The sequence below is a fragment of the Phaethon aethereus genome, assembly GCF_964289735.1.
Source record: "Phaethon aethereus genome assembly, chromosome: 9".
Taxonomy (NCBI): Eukaryota; Metazoa; Chordata; class Aves; order Phaethontiformes; family Phaethontidae; genus Phaethon; species Phaethon aethereus.
Genome location: NC_138585.1, coordinates 369395 through 390960, shown reverse-complemented (window position 1 = coordinate 390960; position 21566 = coordinate 369395). Strand labels below are relative to the sequence as shown.

At 42.6% G+C, this 21566-nt stretch overlaps 1 protein-coding gene across 2 annotated transcripts in view; it reads right to left on the bottom strand.

Moving 5' to 3' along the window:
- The window catches only part of FARP2 (FERM, ARH/RhoGEF and pleckstrin domain protein 2), a gene marked incomplete at both ends in the record, with an annotated part of 74749 nt that overhangs the window by 14826 nt on the left and 38357 nt on the right, over window positions 1–21566 (bottom strand). Inside the window, 5 exons of one of the 2 annotated variants that reach the window (XM_082003762.1) lie at window positions 5132–5310; window positions 18736–18991; window positions 19662–19719; window positions 20854–20922; window positions 21069–21232. In XM_082003762.1, the coding sequence (XP_081859888.1) occupies window positions 5132–5310; window positions 18736–18991; window positions 19662–19719; window positions 20854–20922; window positions 21069–21232 (726 nt within the window). The remainder of the gene's footprint in view (window positions 1–5131; window positions 5311–18735; window positions 18992–19661; window positions 19720–20853; window positions 20923–21068; window positions 21233–21566) is intronic. The other variant, XM_082003763.1, reaches the window with a different exon arrangement.

Below are 21566 nucleotides of genomic sequence, written 5' to 3'. Positions count from 1 at the left end.
GTTATTCCAGATTTCCTAGGTTTTAAACACTTCTCTAATCAGAGTACAGCAGATCTGCAACAGTCCTTTTCCAAAACTATTCTATTTCTACTCACAGCTTTTACCCAAATCCTTCGAAGATCTTATTAGATCTTCTAGCAGAAGACTAACTAGATCAAATTAGTTAAGAAAACACGAAAATCAAACTACATGTTGGCTGCATGGTTGCTCCAGGGCTGCTAGTTAAAGAAAAGAGAGGACAGAATGGACACGGAAGCACAAGGGAATGAAATGGTGGAAAGCGATGTTTTGCAGCTGCCACAAACCACAATCAGAGTTAGCCTGAAAACACACATTATTAAAAATCACGTAAGTAATACTAAGGGTCTAATCACATTCTAAGCTAAGATGCTGCTTTGTCCCCTTAGCTCACTACCCCGGGCAGCAGTTTTGTGCCAAATCCTTGCCTGGTGAAAATAAATGACAGCAAACCCATCTGAGTTACGTGAAAATCTGGTCCCCTCCTTCTCTGTCCCTCTTGAGGGTAACACAGCTTGAACGTTATCTCTCTCTTTTCATTGTATGTACCAAGTTAATAAAAAATTCTCTTTGGAGAGATGCTTTGAGGTGCCCTCCAGCACCACCAGCACAGCTACTCAGGGCTTCTAAATCCTCCATCTCAGTATTGCTCACGGAGCAGATGTTTTCTGGTTGCTCAGTAATATATCCATTGAGTCCATCTCAGCCACACAGGATCCCTGGAGGTGTGTATCCTCAAATAATCAATTTTGAGAAACTGCCCAGCCTCTTTTCAGGTAATTCTATGCTAGTTACTGTAGTCCCACACATCACCCCCTTCCTAGAGGAACATACTTCTATTCATTCCATAGTCATCCTCTGAACTTTAATGTACCTCTCTTGGGTACATAGTGTCAGGGAAAGTCCTACCTAATTTTGGCTTCAGGTGTTTTTTATTTCTTCTTGGGCTATTTATGTGACTGTAGCCTCATAAACCCCCAAAATGCTGTTGAACCTCAGTGGGCACCCTTCTCAAACAGCCTCTTCCCAAAGGATACAACATCATTTTTCCGACCTCCCTGGAAACAGAGGTGACACAGCTCTTTTGTCTCACCAGCTTCCTCCTGCAGCACTTACCTGGCCTGAAACACCCTGTATGTAAACCGATGGAACAACACACACTAGCTGGACTATAACTTCAGCAGTCTCTTACATGACATGAGAATTGCTACTACCAGGTTATGTTTTTTGTGCAACGCAGCTTTGCGTACGCCTCCTCCTGGGCTCCGCACAAGATACTAGAGCACACAATGCCCTAAGGGACTAACTTCCATGGAAAAAATAGAGTTTCCCAAGGCAAAGCAAAGTTGGGTTGCAGAATCAGCCACAGGCTGCGGCAAGAGGCGATCACAAGGAGTATCATCACCTCTGTAGCCACAGCAGAGACAACCCTGCGTGAGCTCTCACGGCATCACCGCACACGTGCGCACCCGCTGGCTTCATCCCTCTCCTCAGCATCACCTCTCCACTCTGGGGAACTCCCGGGCAGCCTCCCAGCGCACCTGCACCCATCACCATCTCATACCCATTTAAGCAGTTGCTTAAAGAGTTACCCTCAAGCGATGGATCATCTAGTATATTCTTGAGAACTGTGGAAAGGACCCTGCCTGTCCCCAGCTCACACCTTGTGCTTTGATCCTCACTCAAGTGCTTTCTCCCCACTCTCAAAAGTGTTCTTCTGGATTGTTTTTTCCTTGAAAACTTAGAGTGAAGGCGTGCGAAAACACCGTGCCCACAACCTCGCACTTTTCATAGCCTGCATGGATTTTTTTTTTGATCTTGCACCAGTCCTAACGGGATGCCCTGTGCCAAGCCCTGGCAGCAGCTGCTAGGCAGACCCTGGACCAGAAGCACTGGAAAGCGCTGGTGGGGCTGCCACAGTGCAGCAAGGGCCCTGCCAAACACCTTCAGTACCGGTCAGGCACTGCAAGGAGAAAGAAAATCAATTCATGTCTGAAAAAAATAAACACAAGAGGTCTCTGAGGAGGCAGTCTGCTTCCAAAGTCCAAAGCAAACATTCCTACAACCATAGCAGGCATCAAGGCAAATATCCCCACTGGGATGTTTCATCGTACTAGGTATACGCAATCCCACCTGGAAACCCTGAAACACTCAACAGATGCAGCAACACCACCTCGTGTCGAGTGAAGAGCTCTACTCTGAACTTACAGAGGCCAAAAATAAAGGCCTATGAGACTAAAAGACTTTCCTGCCTGCCTTCTACCTAGACCACAATGTCACAAAATTATCAAGTCAAGAAACAAACAAACAAACAAACAATTCCATGCACACAAAAATGCTTAACTTCTCACTTCAAGGACAAGGCTTCAGCAGTGTTAAAAATAACTCCAGGTGGCAGGAACTCCCCAAAAACCCCACACCAAAAAAGCCCAGCTTATACAAGCTTTTCAAGTGGGTTGCTACAAGTAACCTCCATTAGAAAAGGAATGGGGAGAAATCTACCAGTAAGATGAAAGAAAACGACAGTGACTTAGAAAGAAAAAGTAACAAAACCCCCTCAGCTTTCTCAAGGTCTCAGTCCAGCAACAGCAGCATCACGGAGTGGAAAGCACACACTGCAAGGGTTGAAGAGTTCACATACAAATGCCCTGATTAATTCCAGGTGGAATTACAGCGGCGTTAAAATCAGAGCTCTGTTAATAGAGACATTGTAAGATTACATTTTTCGTGTACAATAAAGCTGTGAAATTGCTGTGAAATTTAACTTGGTTGAATTTAACCAATTTAACATTGGCTTCCGTCTGGGTTTGTTTCACTTAAAATACTGTCTTTGAATGGACACCGAACCCTTGGAAGTCTCAGAAGTTGACCACGCTTAAGACCAATTACAATAAAAAAGTTCCCTTCCAGGATTCTCACTTTTATCAATTAGTTTCAGCCTCAACGAGAACTCAAGCTGCTGAAATACCAGACTGAGGCAGAAAGGATGGGGCTTCAGCATTTAGGACAGACACCACAGTCACTGCTCGTCACTTCCAGGCTATGCTATGCCTGCTATAAAGATAAATAAGAAGTATTTTAAAAAAACACTATTGAAAACTAATGGTAGAGTGATCTGTCAAAGCTATAAACTCTACCTCAAAAAATCTGAATGAGATAGCAAGGCTGAAAGTTGGGGTTAGGTGGGTGGAAACAACCCAATTCTGTGGGTTGTTTCATTCTCAACTTCCAGTCATTGGTAAACCTCCCTCTCTCCTGCAAGCACTTATTCATACCATGGCCACACTATGAGTATGTTCCTAACAGCATCACATGATCTGGCTTGGTTATTTGGAGTCTCCAGGAGAACAGTGCCTGGAGGACTGTCCTGCCAAGAGCTGCTTGTGTCTCTCATGTTGCAGGGCTTGGCACCATGGAGCTGCGTGGCAGATCTCAGAAAGGTCCCTTAGCATTCAGGAGCAATCACGGGAGAAGTGAACTTCGGAAGCACTAAATCCAGAATGGCACCTTTGCTCAGGGTGACATTTTTGTATGTTCCCTGAGCAGCTGAGCGTCAGGACATATGGTGCAGATATCTCTAGATCACCAACTGAGGTGAAACAAGAGTCAGCAAGCTTGCACCTGCTGGCACCAAGAAGTACCCAAAGACACAATGAAGACAGCAAACAGCATGGGCCTGTGACCTTCTCGCCTGAGGATCCTGATGGAGGTAAGACAACCAGAACACTGGATGTGGCACGCAGAAAAGTGGGAGTAAAGAGCACAAAAGTGGTTTCTTCTTTGAGGCTGCACAGCAAACTAGAGAGAGAGATATATAATCTATTACAGTGTGGCTACTGACTCCATAAGGAAGCGAGTTTGGATGATGGAACCTTCCTTGCACTGTAATGGAAGGTCCTGGATCCTTTTCAGCTACCAAAGAGTCAACAAACCCGGCTGCTCGCATTCTCTCTGCAAGCAGGCAAGGCAAGGGGAGCAAAGCAGCTTGCAGAACAATGGCCTCAGAAGTCTGCTGTTAGGTGGGCTTCCCTATCTTACCAGGAGAAATGCAGCCTTCTGTGGAGTGCAGTTTGTCAGATACTATATACCATGCCCCTACAAAGGCAAAGTGGTAATTTGTTATCCACATCTGAAAAGTAGTCAAAGATTGCGTGTGTCACCATACGTATACACACACACTCACTACTTCTCCTGAGTGCATCTAAATGCTTGGAGTCATTGATTAAGAGCGAGCTGGCTGGCCTACAAGATTTCAAGAGGTCCCTTCCAACCTCAATGATTCTGTGGTTGCAGATTCTTGTTATTGCTAGCAATCACTGTGAAAGCTAGAAGTACCCAAAGACACAACGAAGACAGCAAACAGCATGGGCCTGTGACCTTCTCGCCTGAGGATCCTGATGGAGGTAAGACAACATGTTCACCTTGAACAATTCCCTGCTGTGGAGTGTCAGTGGTCTTTCAATAGTCTCAGCACAAAGAGAAGGTTTTTTACATTCTAGTATAATAGTTACAGCCCAAAAGGCGCCAAGTGCACCGCTGCCGTTTTGTATCAAACACATATCGTTTCCCCCAAACAGCTCATCTCAGGAAGCCACGTCTCTTAGGAATATCTCAGGTTGGAAGGGACCCATAAGGATCATTGAGTCCAACCCCCTGTTACTCGCAGAACCACCTAAAACTAAACCTAAAAGCATCGTCCGGATGCTCCTTGAACTCTGACAGGCTTGGTGCCATGACCGCTGCCCTGAGAAGCCTGTTCCAGTGAAGAACCTTTTCCTAATACCCAGTCTGAACTCCTGTTTCCATCCTGGGGTATAAAAGGCAGATTTTGAGCACAGCGGTTCCTGCTAAAACTGCAGGAGGTGGTCCCAGCAGCAGGCACCAAGACCACCTCTACGCCAAGACGGCAGCAGGGACTCTGCTGGGACAACAGCAAGATACACAGACCCGACCAAACCTTCAGCACCGGAGTTTTTAAACACTAACCACCAAACACATCTGTTCTACCACAAAATACAATGCAATCAACATTCAGTGACCAGCAAGCACAGCTCCTCACCTGAAACCATCACTTTTCTCATTACGTAAATTCTCAGTCGCATCATTATCTTACCTTGCGTTTCATTTCGTCATCCTCTTCTATCCTGGCACCGCCAGCATCACTGAGGACAGGACTCAGAAGAGGAGATGAACCCTGGTCAGCTGCGTTCAAGTTCACCTGAAACGCTGGATTCAAGCCCAGAGGACTCTTCAGCACAAGGGAAGAGAGCTGAGGATGCTCCACCGGGAGGCCTGGGTGGGAAGAGAACGAGAAGATGGAGTGGAAAAGGAGAGGAAATGGTTTTGAAGACAGTGCATCTAAGATGATTACCCACTGTTATTGTAATTGCAATCTCACATTATTTAAAAAAATGCAAAAGAAAAGAAAGAAAAAAGGCATATACGTCCAAAGACTTCAGTGCGTATCTCAAGGCAAAGGCAGCGTTCCCTGCAACCCAGCTGTCAGGTGGCAGCACGGTAAGGACAGACACCTTTACAACTGCATTTAAGGGAAAGGAGAAACTGTTTAGTGTCTAGGGAGAAGTGTTCAAATCCTGCTGGATTTTGTTGAGTAGCAGCAGGGTTCGCAACATAGGATTCCACTGCAGTAACAAGAATACAGCTTTTAGTTTTTCCGTTTTAAAATAAGAATTACTTTTCACCCCAGGGAAAAGCCAGGACAAATCATTCCACTACTCTCCACTCCAGAAGATAAAGCTCATTAAAAACACGTTCAGAAATCAGGGAATCTCCAAAATTGTACCAACGGGAGAGGAAAACATATTGCTACACAAAAAGGGACCACGCAAGAGATTTTATTCCTGGTTCTTCTAAGTATATGGATGGAATAATCTACTGATCTCAAAGGAGAACAATTTTGCCACACTGAGTATTAGATGGGCACAATCCTCTTGCACAGCAAAACCTGTCTGAAGTAGGAGTAAGATGCTCTGCTTTGCTTTACACGATTAACCGTCAATTCTTTTTTAGATTACAACTTCTTTTGCGGACCCTTGAGAGATTTCTGACCTGTAAAGCACCATTACAGTGAACTTAAGCCTATGAATAGTAGCTGCTCTCCTCTCTTCTACAGACTCCTTAGAGCATGCAGGCATCCCTCAGGGGTTCACAGTGAAAATGACTGTTCAAGATCTGGTTTTGGGACCAACGAAGGCAACAGACACTCCAATTACTCACACTAGGCCCACAAAATTCCTACCTCGCCTCAACTTCTTGGTTGTTTTCTGATCTTCCCTATGATAAACAAGCAGAGCAGGAAAGTGAGTGGGTACCAGGCACTTCAGTATCTACCACTTTCACCGTGCTGACGAAGCACTCGGCCACTCTCGCGACCCTCCCCAGCGTGCCTTCTTGTGCGCTACAAGCAGCGAGCAAGGGCTGAATCGCCCGAGCGAAGGCAAACAGAAAAACCGACGGTGAAACCGAAAACGCCAACGCGTCCATTCCCAGACTACTAACAATCATCCCAAAAGGCTTTAAAAAAAAAAAATTTAAAAATTAGCCGCCGTGGATATCGACTCCCTCTCGGCGCAGACGCAGGGCACGCGTGCTGGGGGAGAAGGAGTCGGGAGCTTTTCAATTCACCGCTGGCAGGAGCGGCTGCTGCGCTGTCTCAGGAAGCAAAACCCCCGCAAGGCGCGCGGCAGCGTGACAATGGCGAGGGAGCCCGAGCGCGTATTTTCACATTGACAAATGCAGGAAGCTAAATAGTGCTGCACTCGGTCACCTGGAAGAGATTCAGATCATCGAGGCTGCGGAGTTAACCATTAATACACTAAGTCAAGCACAGTCGTTCTGGAGCGGGTTTTTGTTTCTGCCCGAGTATTCCTCTTCATTCCCACTGCTTTTAATATTAGCACAGGAAAGCAACGATGTCTGGCATTTGTTTCACCTGCACAGGGACAGGAGTTTATTGGAAGTTTGCTTTTACGTGTCAGGGATGCTGAAACAACAGCTTAAAAACAAATAAGCTACAAGCTTATAGGGGTGAGGAGCTTCTTTAAATTCTTGGAATTTAACACGATGTAGTGACGTGTTCCAAAATCTGTAACTTGACCTGCTTCTGGACAGACCAAATGTTCAGATACAAGGGGAGCAAAAGGGGTATAACTCGTTACAAACTCCACTGCCTGCCCATTTCAATGGAGTTGTTTTAGTTTTTACCACCTCCAACAGGAGAAGCTGGCCATCGAATTAATCTCAAAGACTTGCTCATTTGAATCTGACAGCAAGAACCCCGTTGCCCGAAGCCAGAGGGATTTACGAAAGTGAGAAGGCACGTTCAGCTCCTCGAGAAGCCTGAACCAAGCAGCAGAACCCACCACGCAGAAACACAGGGCTTCCCCTCTCCCCACGCCTGGGAGGGGGCTAACCGCGGGGTGCAAATGCCTGTGGCTTCGTCGGGGGCAGGAGCGCCCTGCCCCGCACGCCGACGGCTCCCGGAGGACACCCGGAGCCTCTGTTTAACTCCCTAGGGTGAAAAAAATGAAGAATTCAGGAAGGAGCTGTTACAGCTGCAAGCTGTAGTAGGCTGTTAACTTAAATGGCAAATTCAGCAAAGTGACTTTCCGAGGTTAATGTGACTTCCGAAATCTGTCCTTTCTAGAAAGGACTATAAAATGCCACGCAGCAGCTTGGGTTAGCTTTCTTGCTAATGTTTAAATGTTTGATATAAACTCAATACGATGGCGTATCTTGGCAGATGACGTTACAAGCGTGTATCAATATTTTCATTCTCGTAATCCAACAGTATTTCTCCACTAGAGCAGCACGGGGGGAGCTCCCAGCCAAGCAGGTGAGACGTACCGCGGTTCTCTGTTCTCCCGGGGAGGGATGGTAAAGGAAGAATCCATGCAACAGCTGGAGCAAGAGTTGCTGCTTTCTACAGCTGTTCAATGTAGAAAACTCCTTCTTAGGTAGAAATATCGGTGCGAAGATCAAAACCTGTGAAAGATTTCCTCCGGCACCAAGCCCCGGTGCACTGAGGTCCTCCCTGCCCCGCAGGCAGCAGCATCCTCCACGAATATTAAAAGGACTATTCTTTGAGAGGGGTGTTTCCATGTTTCAAGATTCTGCATGAAGTAGAAATTTGTTCTCTACAGGTAAGTCATAACACAAACACCCCAAACCGGGAAATGCCGCTGTGAGCAGGAGTCAGGGTGTCCATGCAATGAGGTGGGTCTTCAGCGATGGAAACCAGACCCTCACTGACGCGCCTGCATTCTGCGCACGACAAATTTCAGCTTTCACACCACAGACAAATGCACTTAACTCAATGCAACACCAAAAAATGTGACAGTTCGGTGTAATATTCCACATACTCAAACTTCTTTAAGAATACCAATACTTCTTCGTTAATTACTCTATGTAGTTACAACCATCTATCCTTAAGCAAACAAACCACAGTTTCATAAAAAGACCAGCACACGTATAATTGGGGGCGTGGGCGGAAATCAAGTCTAACAGTAAAACATTGCAACAGCACTGCAGTTTGCATGAACACCGCTACGGACCTCAGCGAGGATGCTAGCCTTATCTTACACAGCTACTGTATAACATTGTCAAACTGTTTTATTACTGTTTATGCTGCCTCTTCTTTTGTCCAGCTATAAAAATGCAAAAGCCTCTGCCTAATGTATGAAACTATGACTTAATACAAATGTTCATCCACTCTACTTTTTACTGAGAGGATCCTCAGTGTATACAAATGTAAAGGCTCATACTCAAATTTGAAAAAGAAGTATGTTTAAAATATTATACAAAACCAGTCATGAGAACTTCATTATGGGATTAGAAAACAACCTTAAGACAGCTGCTATAACCATGACCTTACCTTGTATTTTCTCCAAGAGTACTCGAATCCCATCCCTCTCACTGACATTATTACAGTTATACAATCATTTTGGTTGGCTGGTTTTTTGCTCAATACATCTGTTTAGTGTCCAATATCCAAAATCCATTCTTATTTGCCTTGTTAATAGAAATATAGCAGGGATCTTCTCTAACCTGTCAAGCATTCCACAGGGAATAGACTTCTTTACCCCTTGCAAACTTCAGAGGTGTGGTTAGTGAAAGAAAATTTTGGAAATTTATCACCTGACGACAATCAGCAATGCCAGAGAAAGCAAGGAAGAAGGCACACGGCAGCCAGGTTTTAAGTCTGACTTGTAATCTACTACATTAGCATAAAGCAGTTTTGGTCTCACATTAGGGACAGCAGCAGGGGAAGTGCTAGGGAGATGAAACCACCTTCCTGATCAAGCTTCAAGAGTAAAAAGAAACAGATACATGAAAAATTACAACTGTTTTCTGCAAATGAAAAAATTGAGTAATAATAAATAAATTAATAGATTGAGTAACAACCTGCTAGATTACTTTCTTAACCGTAACACTAGATTTTATTATTTGAACTACCAGGAGCCTCTAAATTTCCATTGCCTGAAATCACTCGTGTGATGCCTTTACTCTGAATAAACTACTAGAAGAAGTCCATATACACACTAAGACCTTTTTTTTTTTTTTGCAGTTATAGAACAAGCTAAATTGAAGCGTACTTATACAATAGGTAAGGGAGAGGCTATTTCATGCCTTTCAACTCCCACAAAAGGAAATGGGGAGGGGAAATTGCGTATCTGTTTTAATTGCAGCTTTAATTTTAAAAGTGGCTCTGGAAAACTGGCATGCTAAACCCCAACATCTCGGTTTCCTGGGTGCCTTCAGAAGCATGGCAGCAGACACTCAGAAAAAGCTTTTGCCTTTCCCCCACCACCCCCTTGTCAGTGCTGTATACCTTTAGAAGTGCAAAGCAAAATTCTGTTTCTTTTGGAAAAATTCTGGTCTATGGGAAACGTTCAGCTCCAGCAGGAAACAGGGAGGTGGGCCATGTCCGAGGCAGAATCTGGACCAAAAAAAAAATCACTGTGGCCAATGGTGACACTAAACTGAAAAGGTGAGAGTTCGATCTTCAGATCCCAAATATATCAAATCTAGGATCTGTCATACCTTACATTACCAAGAATACTGGCTACCTGTTGTTTCAGAAAAAGAGAAGCAACCAGCTCACAGCTCGGGGGCTTTCCTCCCAGTTTAATACAATTTTAAATGGTAAAAGCTCCCACTAGAGGGCTAGGCCAGTCCATTACAATATGGGGTTTGCTAATTATATTAATATGCACTGGTCTTTACTAAAAGTTTAAGTAGAAGCAGACTTCATTTGGTTTACACTGTGATAACAAGCTTGATAATAAGACAATAAGCTAATAAGCTTTTGGCATCACTTCTCAGTTATTTTTCAGAGGACATTTCTATTCTTCAATCTAAATTCAATCTCTACATGTAAAGCCAGATTCAAGTGCAAAGCCTGACAAAAATAAAATGCAAGTACTGGTTCTGTAAGCCTTATGCTTGAATGCTTAAAACAATTCAAAGACAGACAACAAAAATAGTATCCCAATAACCAAGAGCATTATTGGATGTACTAAAAGTTATGTGAGGTTCAATAGCTAGCAATTCGACTCCTTCTCAGGAGGGAGGTGCCCCTTGCGTTTCACTGGCTGATTCCCTTTGAAGATGTAACTTTATTATTAATATTATTATTGCTACTTCAAACAAATGAGATTCCTTTTACACTAAAGCCCTGCAGTGGCTGACCAGAAGACGATGGGAGCCCGCTCAGAGCCCCCTCCTGCCCAATGCCCTGCTGAACCCATTGCATATACAGTCCAAATTATTATTTCTATAGTGTTCTGCAAGCTAATATATTACAACTGAAATCATGGAATACCCCCAATCTTCCTTATTTCAAAATATCACAACTGTTACATTTTTCCCCTGCAAATCTTCACTTTAAAATAATGAGGGATAGTTGGGAGATGGAGAATCTTGGGAAAAAAAAAAATACGTACGAGCCTAAAAAAATTATCTGAGAGACTTTAAATTCAAAGATTTCTTTCTCATCCTCCAGTGGGTACAGATCACATTAAACGTTAGAGCATGTTTACAGCACTTGACATGTGCCCCAGTGAAACTATATGTACCTGTGAAGTTACACCTACACATGATACTGCGGAGAGTCCTAACATTGGCCCCAGTTTTAGGGTTACGTCCAGGATCTGAAGTGACCGCCCTTATTTTGCCACCTTCCCCTGCTTTGTAAAGGCCACGCTATGCGCAGGCAAGAAAGAATATGTATCTGTTGTACAGACCGCAGGTTGTAAACTTTTACACTGTCACAGCGTTAAGCAGAAACCTCTTGATGCTGCCTTGACAGCTTTGATCTGGCTGTGCCCAAACCACGACTCGGCACAGAGCCCTGTTTGCAGCACTGCTGAAATGAACGGGCAGGGTTTCAACCCCAGTCGCTTATTTGTGGCAGGTACGTATTTTCCTTAAGTCTACGTAAAATTGGTTTAACTGCGACAGAAAACAATCAAAGCAAAGTTAATCAAGTTCAAGCCCTGTAACAGAGTGATACAACATGCTATGTTCTAAATTCTCCTGATGTCTGAAAGGAAGTCAGAGGCAATTCCACACCCAGTAATTACTGCTGAAAAGCAGGTTTTTGGGAGTAGGTGTTTTCATTGTTTTATAACTCAGCAAACATAATATGGAGAATAATTTTTTAAAATTGTCAAATCAAAATAGCCCTGAAACCTGCTCGGTTTCCTCATGCAAGTACTACTGACTTTTTTTTTTTTTTTTTTTTTTTTTTAAAGAAAATGTTTACGTGATTCAGGAAAAGAGGATTTACCCAGACGTTGGCCACAGATTCCTGAGGAACTTTCAACCTAGAAAATATGCAATTGCCTCCATACCCTATGTTTACAATAAAGCACAGGTTTCCAATAAAAATGAATATACAGGAGAGAGCTCAAGGGACATACCCAGTTTGAAAGAAAATGTCTCCACAAAAAGCGTAACTCATATAATGAAATCTGTCCCACTTGTATCCCAAGCAAAAGGTCTGCACAACACAGCAATTTGAAAACCACACACTGATATTTGCCCCAGCTGTGCTCTACTTACAACAAAGGAGTACAGGAGGAAAACTGCCTGGAAAAATCTGGTAATAAAACTCTAAGATGCCTTGGCTAGGAGAACAAATATTTATTCTATTTCAAACACAAGGGTAATGAAAAATAAAGCTAAAAAGCCCACGTTGTCATTTATATCAAAGTTTTCCTTATTTTATTGCATAATCAATTAAAATTATGAATTAGTACAAATCTGTAGGTTCATAACCAGCAATCTGAACAGACACAAAGATATTAAAAATCCCAACATGTAATTCAATAAAACATTTACCGTATAAAAGAGATTAAAAAATTCCAGCCCTCTTTGTTTTCTTAACGTAATCCTTTCCCAAAAAAGAGTAGCACCTATTTACCCGGGGAGTCACTCTAACCAAGGGACGCGTACCCCCGTACGTATAGACGGGCATTCCGTGTTTCTTACCAGTCTGCAGGGCTGTCGTGAGCCGCGCTCTCGGCTGCCATCCGAGCCCTGCGCATTCGAGCAACAGCAGAGTATTGGGACTTCGGAAAATTTACAGCAACCTCTTTCCCACAAACCAGGTTCAATCAACCATGCTCCAAATTTGAAACCCCCAAAGCTACAGCTCGCTCGCTGGACGACAGCCCACGGGTAGATAATAAATTACATGGACTTTATGATACATGTTTGAAACCGTAAAGTCTCCCCATATTCATACAGAGCGTGTATATGTATACCCATACATATACACACAGCATTTGTGACAAGTGTGATGTAAGATCTACTCAAAACTGCAGGCAATGACAGCTAAAGGACTGCAGTGAAAACCGTATTGTATACTCATTTGTTCAATCGATACCAGCTAATTATGGCTTAGAACTTTTTGCAAAATGACAATAATGGGAATGACTTACCGACAGGTTTGCACCAAAAAGCATAAAATTATAATGACTTTTATTAGCGTCTCCATGAAATCTTAACTCGTATCAAGATTTGCAACGAAACAAAAACTACCACCACCAACCAAAAAAAAAACCCCAACCAACCCCAAACCAACACCACCAAACCAAAACCAAGTCACCAGCCAAAAAAAAAAAAAACAAACCAACCCCAAACCCTTAAACACAATCACCTACAATCACAATACAAATATACACAGGACAAAGGAGATCAATGCTTGGTATTATCCAGCAACTCTGAAATTCACTGGAAATTAAAGTGAAAGTTGAGAGCAGATCAATGTATCGCCCTATTCCAGCCTCAGATAAAATACGCTAAGTCCTGGGAAATATACAGAATGTATTATTTTAATAATGAATGAGTACTTTAAAATTTCAGAGTCTACACACAATAGATAACACAGGCTGGTAAAGATTACCAGTGTTTAACTGGGTGGTGGATAGGTCAGAGAATATTCTATGACCTGTGCTTTGTGCAAATTAAGAGTTACACTAACTGCATACACGAAGATCAAAAATGTTCCAATGTAGTGCTTTACATTTAATAAATGTGTTTAAGCGTAGAACAGTTGCAAGTATACACATACAGGACTGCAGGTGCAGATAAAATTACCCACTCAAGACACGTAATTCTTCGTGTCTTTTAGTCGCACTGCAACACGCAAGTGGAGTACCACAAAAGAGCTAAGCCCATCAGCCTAACTCATTTTGAAAAGCCACTAATATTGACATGCAAAGAGAAAGCATGTATTTGCTGCATTTATTTGCTAAAATAGGAAAACAGAGAAGTGGAAGGATGGAAAACAGCCCTATTTCACCAAGGAGCAGGAGCGATGGCTCCAGCATACTCCCTTCGCTGAGCTATCGCTGCAAAGGAGCACAGTCTGGAGCAGAAGAACAAACCTGGAACCCCCAGTGGTTCTCCGTACAGGAAAAACACGGCACTGAACCCTGTACATTGACTAGAATATAAGTACCTATATATGTCCCCCACAAGCCTCCCACAGATGGGGGCAGAAAGCAAACATGAAAGAACGTACCTGCAGGAGTGACAGCGTCGGGTGGAGGAAAGGATGACCACTCGCTCGCCACAGACAAGTCAAGGTTTGCACCTAGGCTTTCATCTGCTCCTACCACAGCTCCTCAAGTGCCTTCTTCTGAAGGCGAGCATGCACGGGACATTTGACAAAGACCTGTTGATTGTTCCTACGTAATCTCACCCTCTTTGATGTCATGCGATTCCCGTGGCAGCTTTCGCTGCTCGGGGTCTGCAAGGGTCCCAGCTCTCACCATTAGGTGGCTGGCACCAATTCGTCGCCTGCCAGCATACTACTCGCCTTCTTGAAAAGACAACTCATGTGCTCAGGAAAAAAACCAGAAATCAGTACCAGGAACTAAGTTTTAGTAGTATCAACACTGTAAAAAGAAAACAAAACAAACTGCGCGGAGTAACACTGAAAGCTTAGCAGCATTGCTGGTACTCGGGACATAACCACACTGCGCCGAAGTTCACCAAAGACGAATGATACAGAGAATGGAAAGCCCTTCCTTCTCTCACCTTCTCCCACCACCTCAGGAGACAGCTGGGGGAAAGGATGCCTGGCACAGCTCTAATGCACTGAAATAGCTCGCAACTGCTGCTCGAGTTCACTGCGAAACACCGAGCCCTCCTGGTCCCTTGAAGGCGGGCTGTTTTTCTCTCCATCTCTATTGGAAAGTGAACCTGAACTTATCCCTCTGGAGGAAATGAAGAAGAACCTTTTCTTACAGCTTTCTTGCTATAATAAAAACTCTACTTATGAGCTGAATTTTCACCTCGTTTGTGCTGATCTGGGAAACCACGAACAAAACAACTGAGCTAAGCATACAACTATGTTCTCAGAAGCCATATAGCTTTGAAAATCAGAAAAGCCCAGAAAGAAACCATGACAGCTATGTGCTATCAATCAGCAACAGCAGAGAGATAACTAGCAGGTGCCAGGGGCACAGGCAGCAGCACCGAACTCCCACACAACCTGCAAGTACACCGCTGTGTGCAGTCCCGAGGGGATATCAGCATTGCCTTTGTGCAAGCATCCCAAATTCAGGTGTACGGAGGAGTCAGATGATGTGAAGGATCAGTGCTCCTGGTGACACCTGTAACTGAAACCTTCACCTGAACAGCTTCCATACCCACGTCACCTGTGGCTCCACACACCTTGCTCTAAGCTAAACAAGCAAGATCCTAGTCACTCCCATTCCTTTAGAAAACAAAAGGACCATGACATTTAGACTTTTTTTTTTTTAAATCCCTGAGATTTAAAATTGCCAATAAAGGATCTGCACAGTTGCAAAATACAAGAAGAAAAACATTGAAGACGCCTTTTCGAATTATCAGCAAGCCTTCTCTCAGGATTGCCGAGTGTGTTTATTGAAAACACGGGCAGCTTTTTCCTAAGATCTTTTGAAAAGCTGGAGAATTTAGTTGGATTTATTCCCATATTAAGCAATGCTAAAACACTTAGAATGCCTGTGATTGAGGCACGGAACATGAAACGGAGGCAGACACAGTTATATGTAAAGAGCTGAATCCTGATTCTTTTTTTAAAAGATCAAAGAAATGAACAGCCTTCCTCTAAATCTTTATCTATGTATTTGTCCCTGACTCTATCACCTGTAAGACTGTTTGCTGACAGAAGTCTTTTTTCTGTTGTTTTTCAAGTTACATAATGTAGTTAGTTGTGGGAAGACAAACCACCTAAAAACATTCTTAAAGGTACCAGGTTTGGACACAATTGAAGACCTCCTCCAAGTGCCTATTTAGAAATGTCACATTGCACATCCATGACGCCGTCTCCACAGGTATGAATAAAGTCACACGAAGAGCCAGAACACACATTCAACAGAAGAAAAAAAAACCAAACAAAAAACATATAGCACTTATAAACAAAAAAAGAGCAATCAAACTGCTGTACATTCCTGTAGATCCAAACTAATACTTTGTTCTAAATATGCTTTGATTTTCTGTGCCACTGGCAAAGGCGACAGGTTTCTCAGGGAACAACAGTGATTCCACTCACACACAGTAACCACAACATAAAAGCAAGTGAAGAATAATCATACCTTGGTAAAAACTACACTAGAAGACATGGGTGACTAAAGGAGGTTTTACCTCCTCGTGTTCTACCATACATTGAGGGGAATTCCCATGAAGTTTTAGTTATCAGAATTTTGAGAAATAATAGTATTTTTTAAATGTTTGAGTAAAGAAAGAAGGTCTTTTAACAATATATCAAGACCACATTTAAGAAAACTGATATGAATAATATTGAGCATACAGTTATGCTTGTAACTATAAGCTGTTCATTTTGGAGGCGTCGATTGCACTAGTACTGTACTCACTCCTTCTGGAAACTGCAAAGGACTCAAAACTGGGCAACAGGGAACCCCAAAACCCAACGGCTGAAGGAGATGACACTTGCCATCACAAGGTTTCAGTCAAGTATTTTGCTCGTACAAAAGCAAAATACTCCAAAAATGCTATTATGAGCTGAAGCTCAGAATTTTACCCCCCCAAGCCATCAGATTGGCAGTCGGGAAGGACACTTCTCAACTTTTACCATGTTCACCTCAATAAATGTTTCTAAACTAGATGTGACCAGTTCAGTAACTGCCTTTTCAATTACGCTTTTGAACTTACAGATCCAGTCTCACATCAAAGTCACTTGATTAAAAAAAATTTTAAAAACACTGAAGCTCTAACTGTTGTCTACAGTATTCACTCCTCCCAACATCTCAATTTCTCAGAAAGATTACAGTATTTTTCTGAAGACAGCTCATATTTTAAAGAAAAAGTTAAAGCTATCACCAGGTTTACCACCACCTGTCTTCCACAGATAAAGGACACTTATGAATTAATTTGTAAGCATTTTTATGCAGAGTGATTCAGTAAAGAAATAGGTGAGACAAAATGCAATGGGGATTAAGTGCTTTTATAGTCTATGCATGTATCTCCTAACTGCTGCAAAGCAGAAGGCTACTTGTTTGTTGCTGAACTGCTGAAGGCACTTTGAAGTCAGAAAATACAATGACTGTCTTCAGAAGAAGTTTTGGCAACTGCTATTTTGATTGCGTACACATTCCCTCTTCTAAACTACCACGTAGGTTATTTATTCTTCAATGTATACCGTGGACATGTTGCATAGGTTGAGATTTTAAAACTTTCCTTCATAGTTGATTTGAAGATTGTCCATTTTTTCTGATTGTGGAAACCCCCCAAAATGGGGGCTCTCAGTGCAGGAAAACAGCTAATTTAGTGGATGCGGCTGCTTGTTAACAAGCACGTGCAGAAGTGACTGTTGCACTCGGGTGTTGGAGGAACAGCATATTGTATCAGACTCTCACAGATACGTTTATAGCCAAAGAAATCCTTCAATATACTGTAATTTGTGATGTCTGTATGAGCCAACTGATGATACTTAACCTCCCTGAAAGCAGTGTTTTTTCCTAAATGCAGTATTTTGTGAACATTGTAGCCTATTATAACACATTCTGGATGCAGTGTGATGCACATAATGCAGCACCAAAGCTTGGAGGGAAACTGAAGAGATATGTGGAAAAAAAAAATCAACTACATTATGTGATTTAAAATCCAGCCACTGGGTTAGAGCTTTCTTGCTTAAAGTGACTGACATCACACCCTTTTGACTTCTAAGCCTGAACAGCACAGAGGGATCCATCACAAAAATCAAGAATCAATCAACACGTGCCTTCTCTGTCCAGTCTTCTTGTGTGAGATTTTTTAAATTATTCTGAAAGTCAAAAGTAAAGTTATCACCAGTAGCTTGAGCAAAAGGGTTACTAAAGAAAAGGTTTACATCCAGTGGTGGAGCAGTTTCGGAGTCCCAGGAGTCTGTGTCTGTGCTGCTGGAGTCTTCTGTGGTGGTAGGTGGATAGCTCAGCTGTTCCAGCTGGTCAATAATGTCTGTGAACTGAAAGGCTGAGCTGGACTCGGAGCGGACCGAGTAGGCGGGGAAGTTCACCATGGAACTGGCCTCCGAATGATTCGCAGAGCTGTACGTGTGCAGGGAGGACGTACCGTTCAGTGGCAAATTATTGAGGGAGCTACTCTCGGAGCGGTTGTTGATCAACGAACTTGTTTCGGATGGGCTCAGGAGGCTTTGCATTCTGCTTGCTTGGGCCTTCACCTCAAACAGCTCCGAGGTATCTGATGGTCTCTCATTGCCATTGAAATCGCTCCCTTCTTCAAATTCAAACTCATCTTCCATATTCATATCTACTGCTTCGGTTGAGTACCTGTCGGGGCTTGACTGAGAAGAGACTGTATTTTGCTGAAGGGCATCTGTAGTTAAGCCAGGCGACTCTGACACATGCTTAGAAAAATCAGAGCCCTTTAACTCTAAACCACTGTACACATATGAAAATGCCTCAGAGCCCCCAGCAAAAAAGGAAATTTCTGCTGGGTCATCATCAATAAATTCCTCTGACACCTGTAACTGTGAATTTGTCAATGTGAAAAGAGGGGCACCCCGGCTGCCATGCTGATGCTCTTGTTCAGCAATGAAAACACCTGTGGTAAAGTCATCCTCATCATTGTCATTTTTACAAACAGCGACCCTGCTCTCCTTACTACTCTTCTCTACGTCTAGATCTAAACTGCAACTACGCTCAACAACAGGACAAGCAGGGTTACAGTTTCCTGCAACACTACCAAACCCAACACCTTGGAGTATGGGAGATCCAGGCTGCTGCATCAGTTTCCTGCCCGCTGCTTCTGCTGGCGCTGCAGTGTTTTTTTCTGGAATCCTTGTGTAAGGCGCTCGGGGGTCCAAAGAGGAAGGGCTGGTTTCTGCAAAGATGGGCAGGACAGGAGTAGGAGTGGCCGATGAGAGAACTGAGTGGAAGGGGGCAGCTGCTGAGGCAGGAGACCCTGGGGTTCTCAAGCCCTCAGTGAATGGGACACTCTAAGAGGAAAAAAAAGTAGAAACACAACAGATAAAAAGATTTTTATAATACATAAAAACAAATGCAACATCCAGTTCCTGATGCAGAAGGAATACGTGCTTCAAAAGGGCTCACTTTACAGCAAACAGAACATTGCATTCAGAAACAGATCCCATTCTGATAACTGGATGGAAAATTAAACCCATGTCTTTTACAGCCTCTGCTGAAAAAGCATCCACAAGGGAAAGCAACACAAAACGACAGCAAAATCCTGTGATGCTTCCTTCACCTCTTGCATGTGAAGCAAGTGCACTCAGTGGAACACTTGTCTCTTGCCACCAACTGTAGAAGTTCATACAATGAACTCAAGACTTCCACAGAACACAGCTAGATAGTACCTGAAGACAAACTAATACTCTGAAACAAACAACATACTAGAAAGTATGACATTTTCTTTTCAGTTAAGCTGAACTCTGAAACAGAAATATTACTCACTTCAGACTCCATTGGCTACTACTATCAAAACTGACACCGCTCCCAAAAAGAAGAAAAACCATGCATCAGGGACAAAGATTAAACACAGTGATTCCAGACAAACGGTTCACTCGGATCACCTTTCCTTCACCTTCATCTTGGAAAGCTGGTTGTCAGCTTCCCTGGCTGCAATATTGAGAGTGCTGCAGAACTGACCTGTTTCGGTACATCGGTGTTCGAAGCGCGAGTGGACGCTCTGGCTTTGCTGTGCCTCCTGCAGAACAGAGAGCATCCTGTGAGCTTCCAAGGCGTGAATCAGCCTTCTCCCTTCCCCACTCAGCTATTTCTACTCCAGTAGTCAACAGAAACGTCTCAAGCTGTATTTTATCATGTCTTGTTAATCACTAAGTCAAGATTTTAAGTCACAAGAGTTGTAAATTAAACAACACAGGAGTGAGAAACGTGCAGAAAATGGAATAAAGCAAGATCCAGATCATTCATACCACTGAAAGAGAACTCTAGAGCAACTTGTGCCAGAAGACTAGACTAAATAGCACACTTGGTTTAACTTCCTCCTTTGCCATCAGTATAAACATCTACAAATAAATGGCTTCAAAAACAGAATGAGTTAGTCTGTAACAATTTTACAAACAACTTACAATTCAGTCAACCATATAATTTCAGGCGTATAAAGTTCTATATGTTTACACCCCAAAAAGCGGTATCCTGCGACACACTTGTGGTTACATTCATTCTATGTCAACAATTTACTAGAAAATTCAATCTTTCATACAGAAAAGGAGCTCAACTGGAATCCAAGACATTAAAAACATTTATTAATAGTAGATTAATGCAAACTTTTAAAAATTCCTAGTAAGTTCCTATAATCTTTCAGATGAAAGACTATGAGGAGTTTCCTACATGGAGACAGGATGGTTTCGTAGTCAAGTAAGTAAATGACAATTTTATAATGAAAATGCACATTCTTAATTATTTATATGTTTAGAAATGAATGAGTATTTAGGTCACCATTTCAGACTTGCAGATCCCAAGTTCAATTATGAGCTCTGCCACTGGCTACTTGCATAGCTACAGTGACATACAGACAAGTCCTCACTAATTTCAGTGAATCTTCAAAACGTACTGACCTTTTAGATGGCTAAGTCACACACTGTCCACGGACATTAAAATGTGACACTGAAACTTTCCTAAGCTTCTTAAATCACCACAAAGTTATAAATTTTTTAAATTTAGTTCAGCTACCTTAAATTTGAAGTAGACGTTAGTAACTGAGAAGTCAGCAAATGACCATGCCTCCAAGCATCATTTAAAAACACTGAAACTTAGGAAATAAGGTTGCTGTGAAAGTCTCAGCTACGTTCCACCTTACAAAATAATTTGTACTTACCTTTCATATGGTGTTTTCTTCATCCCACTGTCCTTAATATAATCCACTAGCTGCTTCTGTGTTCGTCCACTGTGAACCCACAAAAGTACAAACGTTATGAAACGCAGTGGATGAGAATTATAGATGGAATGACTTCAGAATACTTTTTCCTTTTGATCTCATTTTCAAAGATACAAGGAATTCAGCTTTAATAAGTCTGTTATGTTTCTCCCTACCTGTATCTGAACGATGACCCTCTGGTGAAGAACACTGCTTTAGCCTTTGGCTTTGGCTGATCAAAGAGCCTAAAGAACGTGTGATATTCAACACAGATTTTCCAGAAGTTTTTACACTCATCCCTACTTCCCAAAAGAAACTCCAATGTATCTTGGTACGGGCCCTGGGAACAAAACACAAAAGCTAAGTACCACATAAAATGGCAATGGAAAAGAAAAGGAAAGTTCAAATACATGCCAACAAAAAGGCGTAACTCCAGTGAGATGCAGTATTTTGCTAAGTCACTTCTCATACGCCTTAAAGCAATGGAAGTTACTTTGAATGCAGTTTAAATCATTTAATAGCTTTCAAAAATACTTGTTTACTGTGAAAGTGTAAAAATGTTTAAAATGCTCTTGACTCTAGAAGCATGCTCAGTATAATACACCTTAAGAACTATGGATCATAAACTTAGTAATTGGAAAGAAATTAAAATATTTAAATGAAATAGTAGCAAT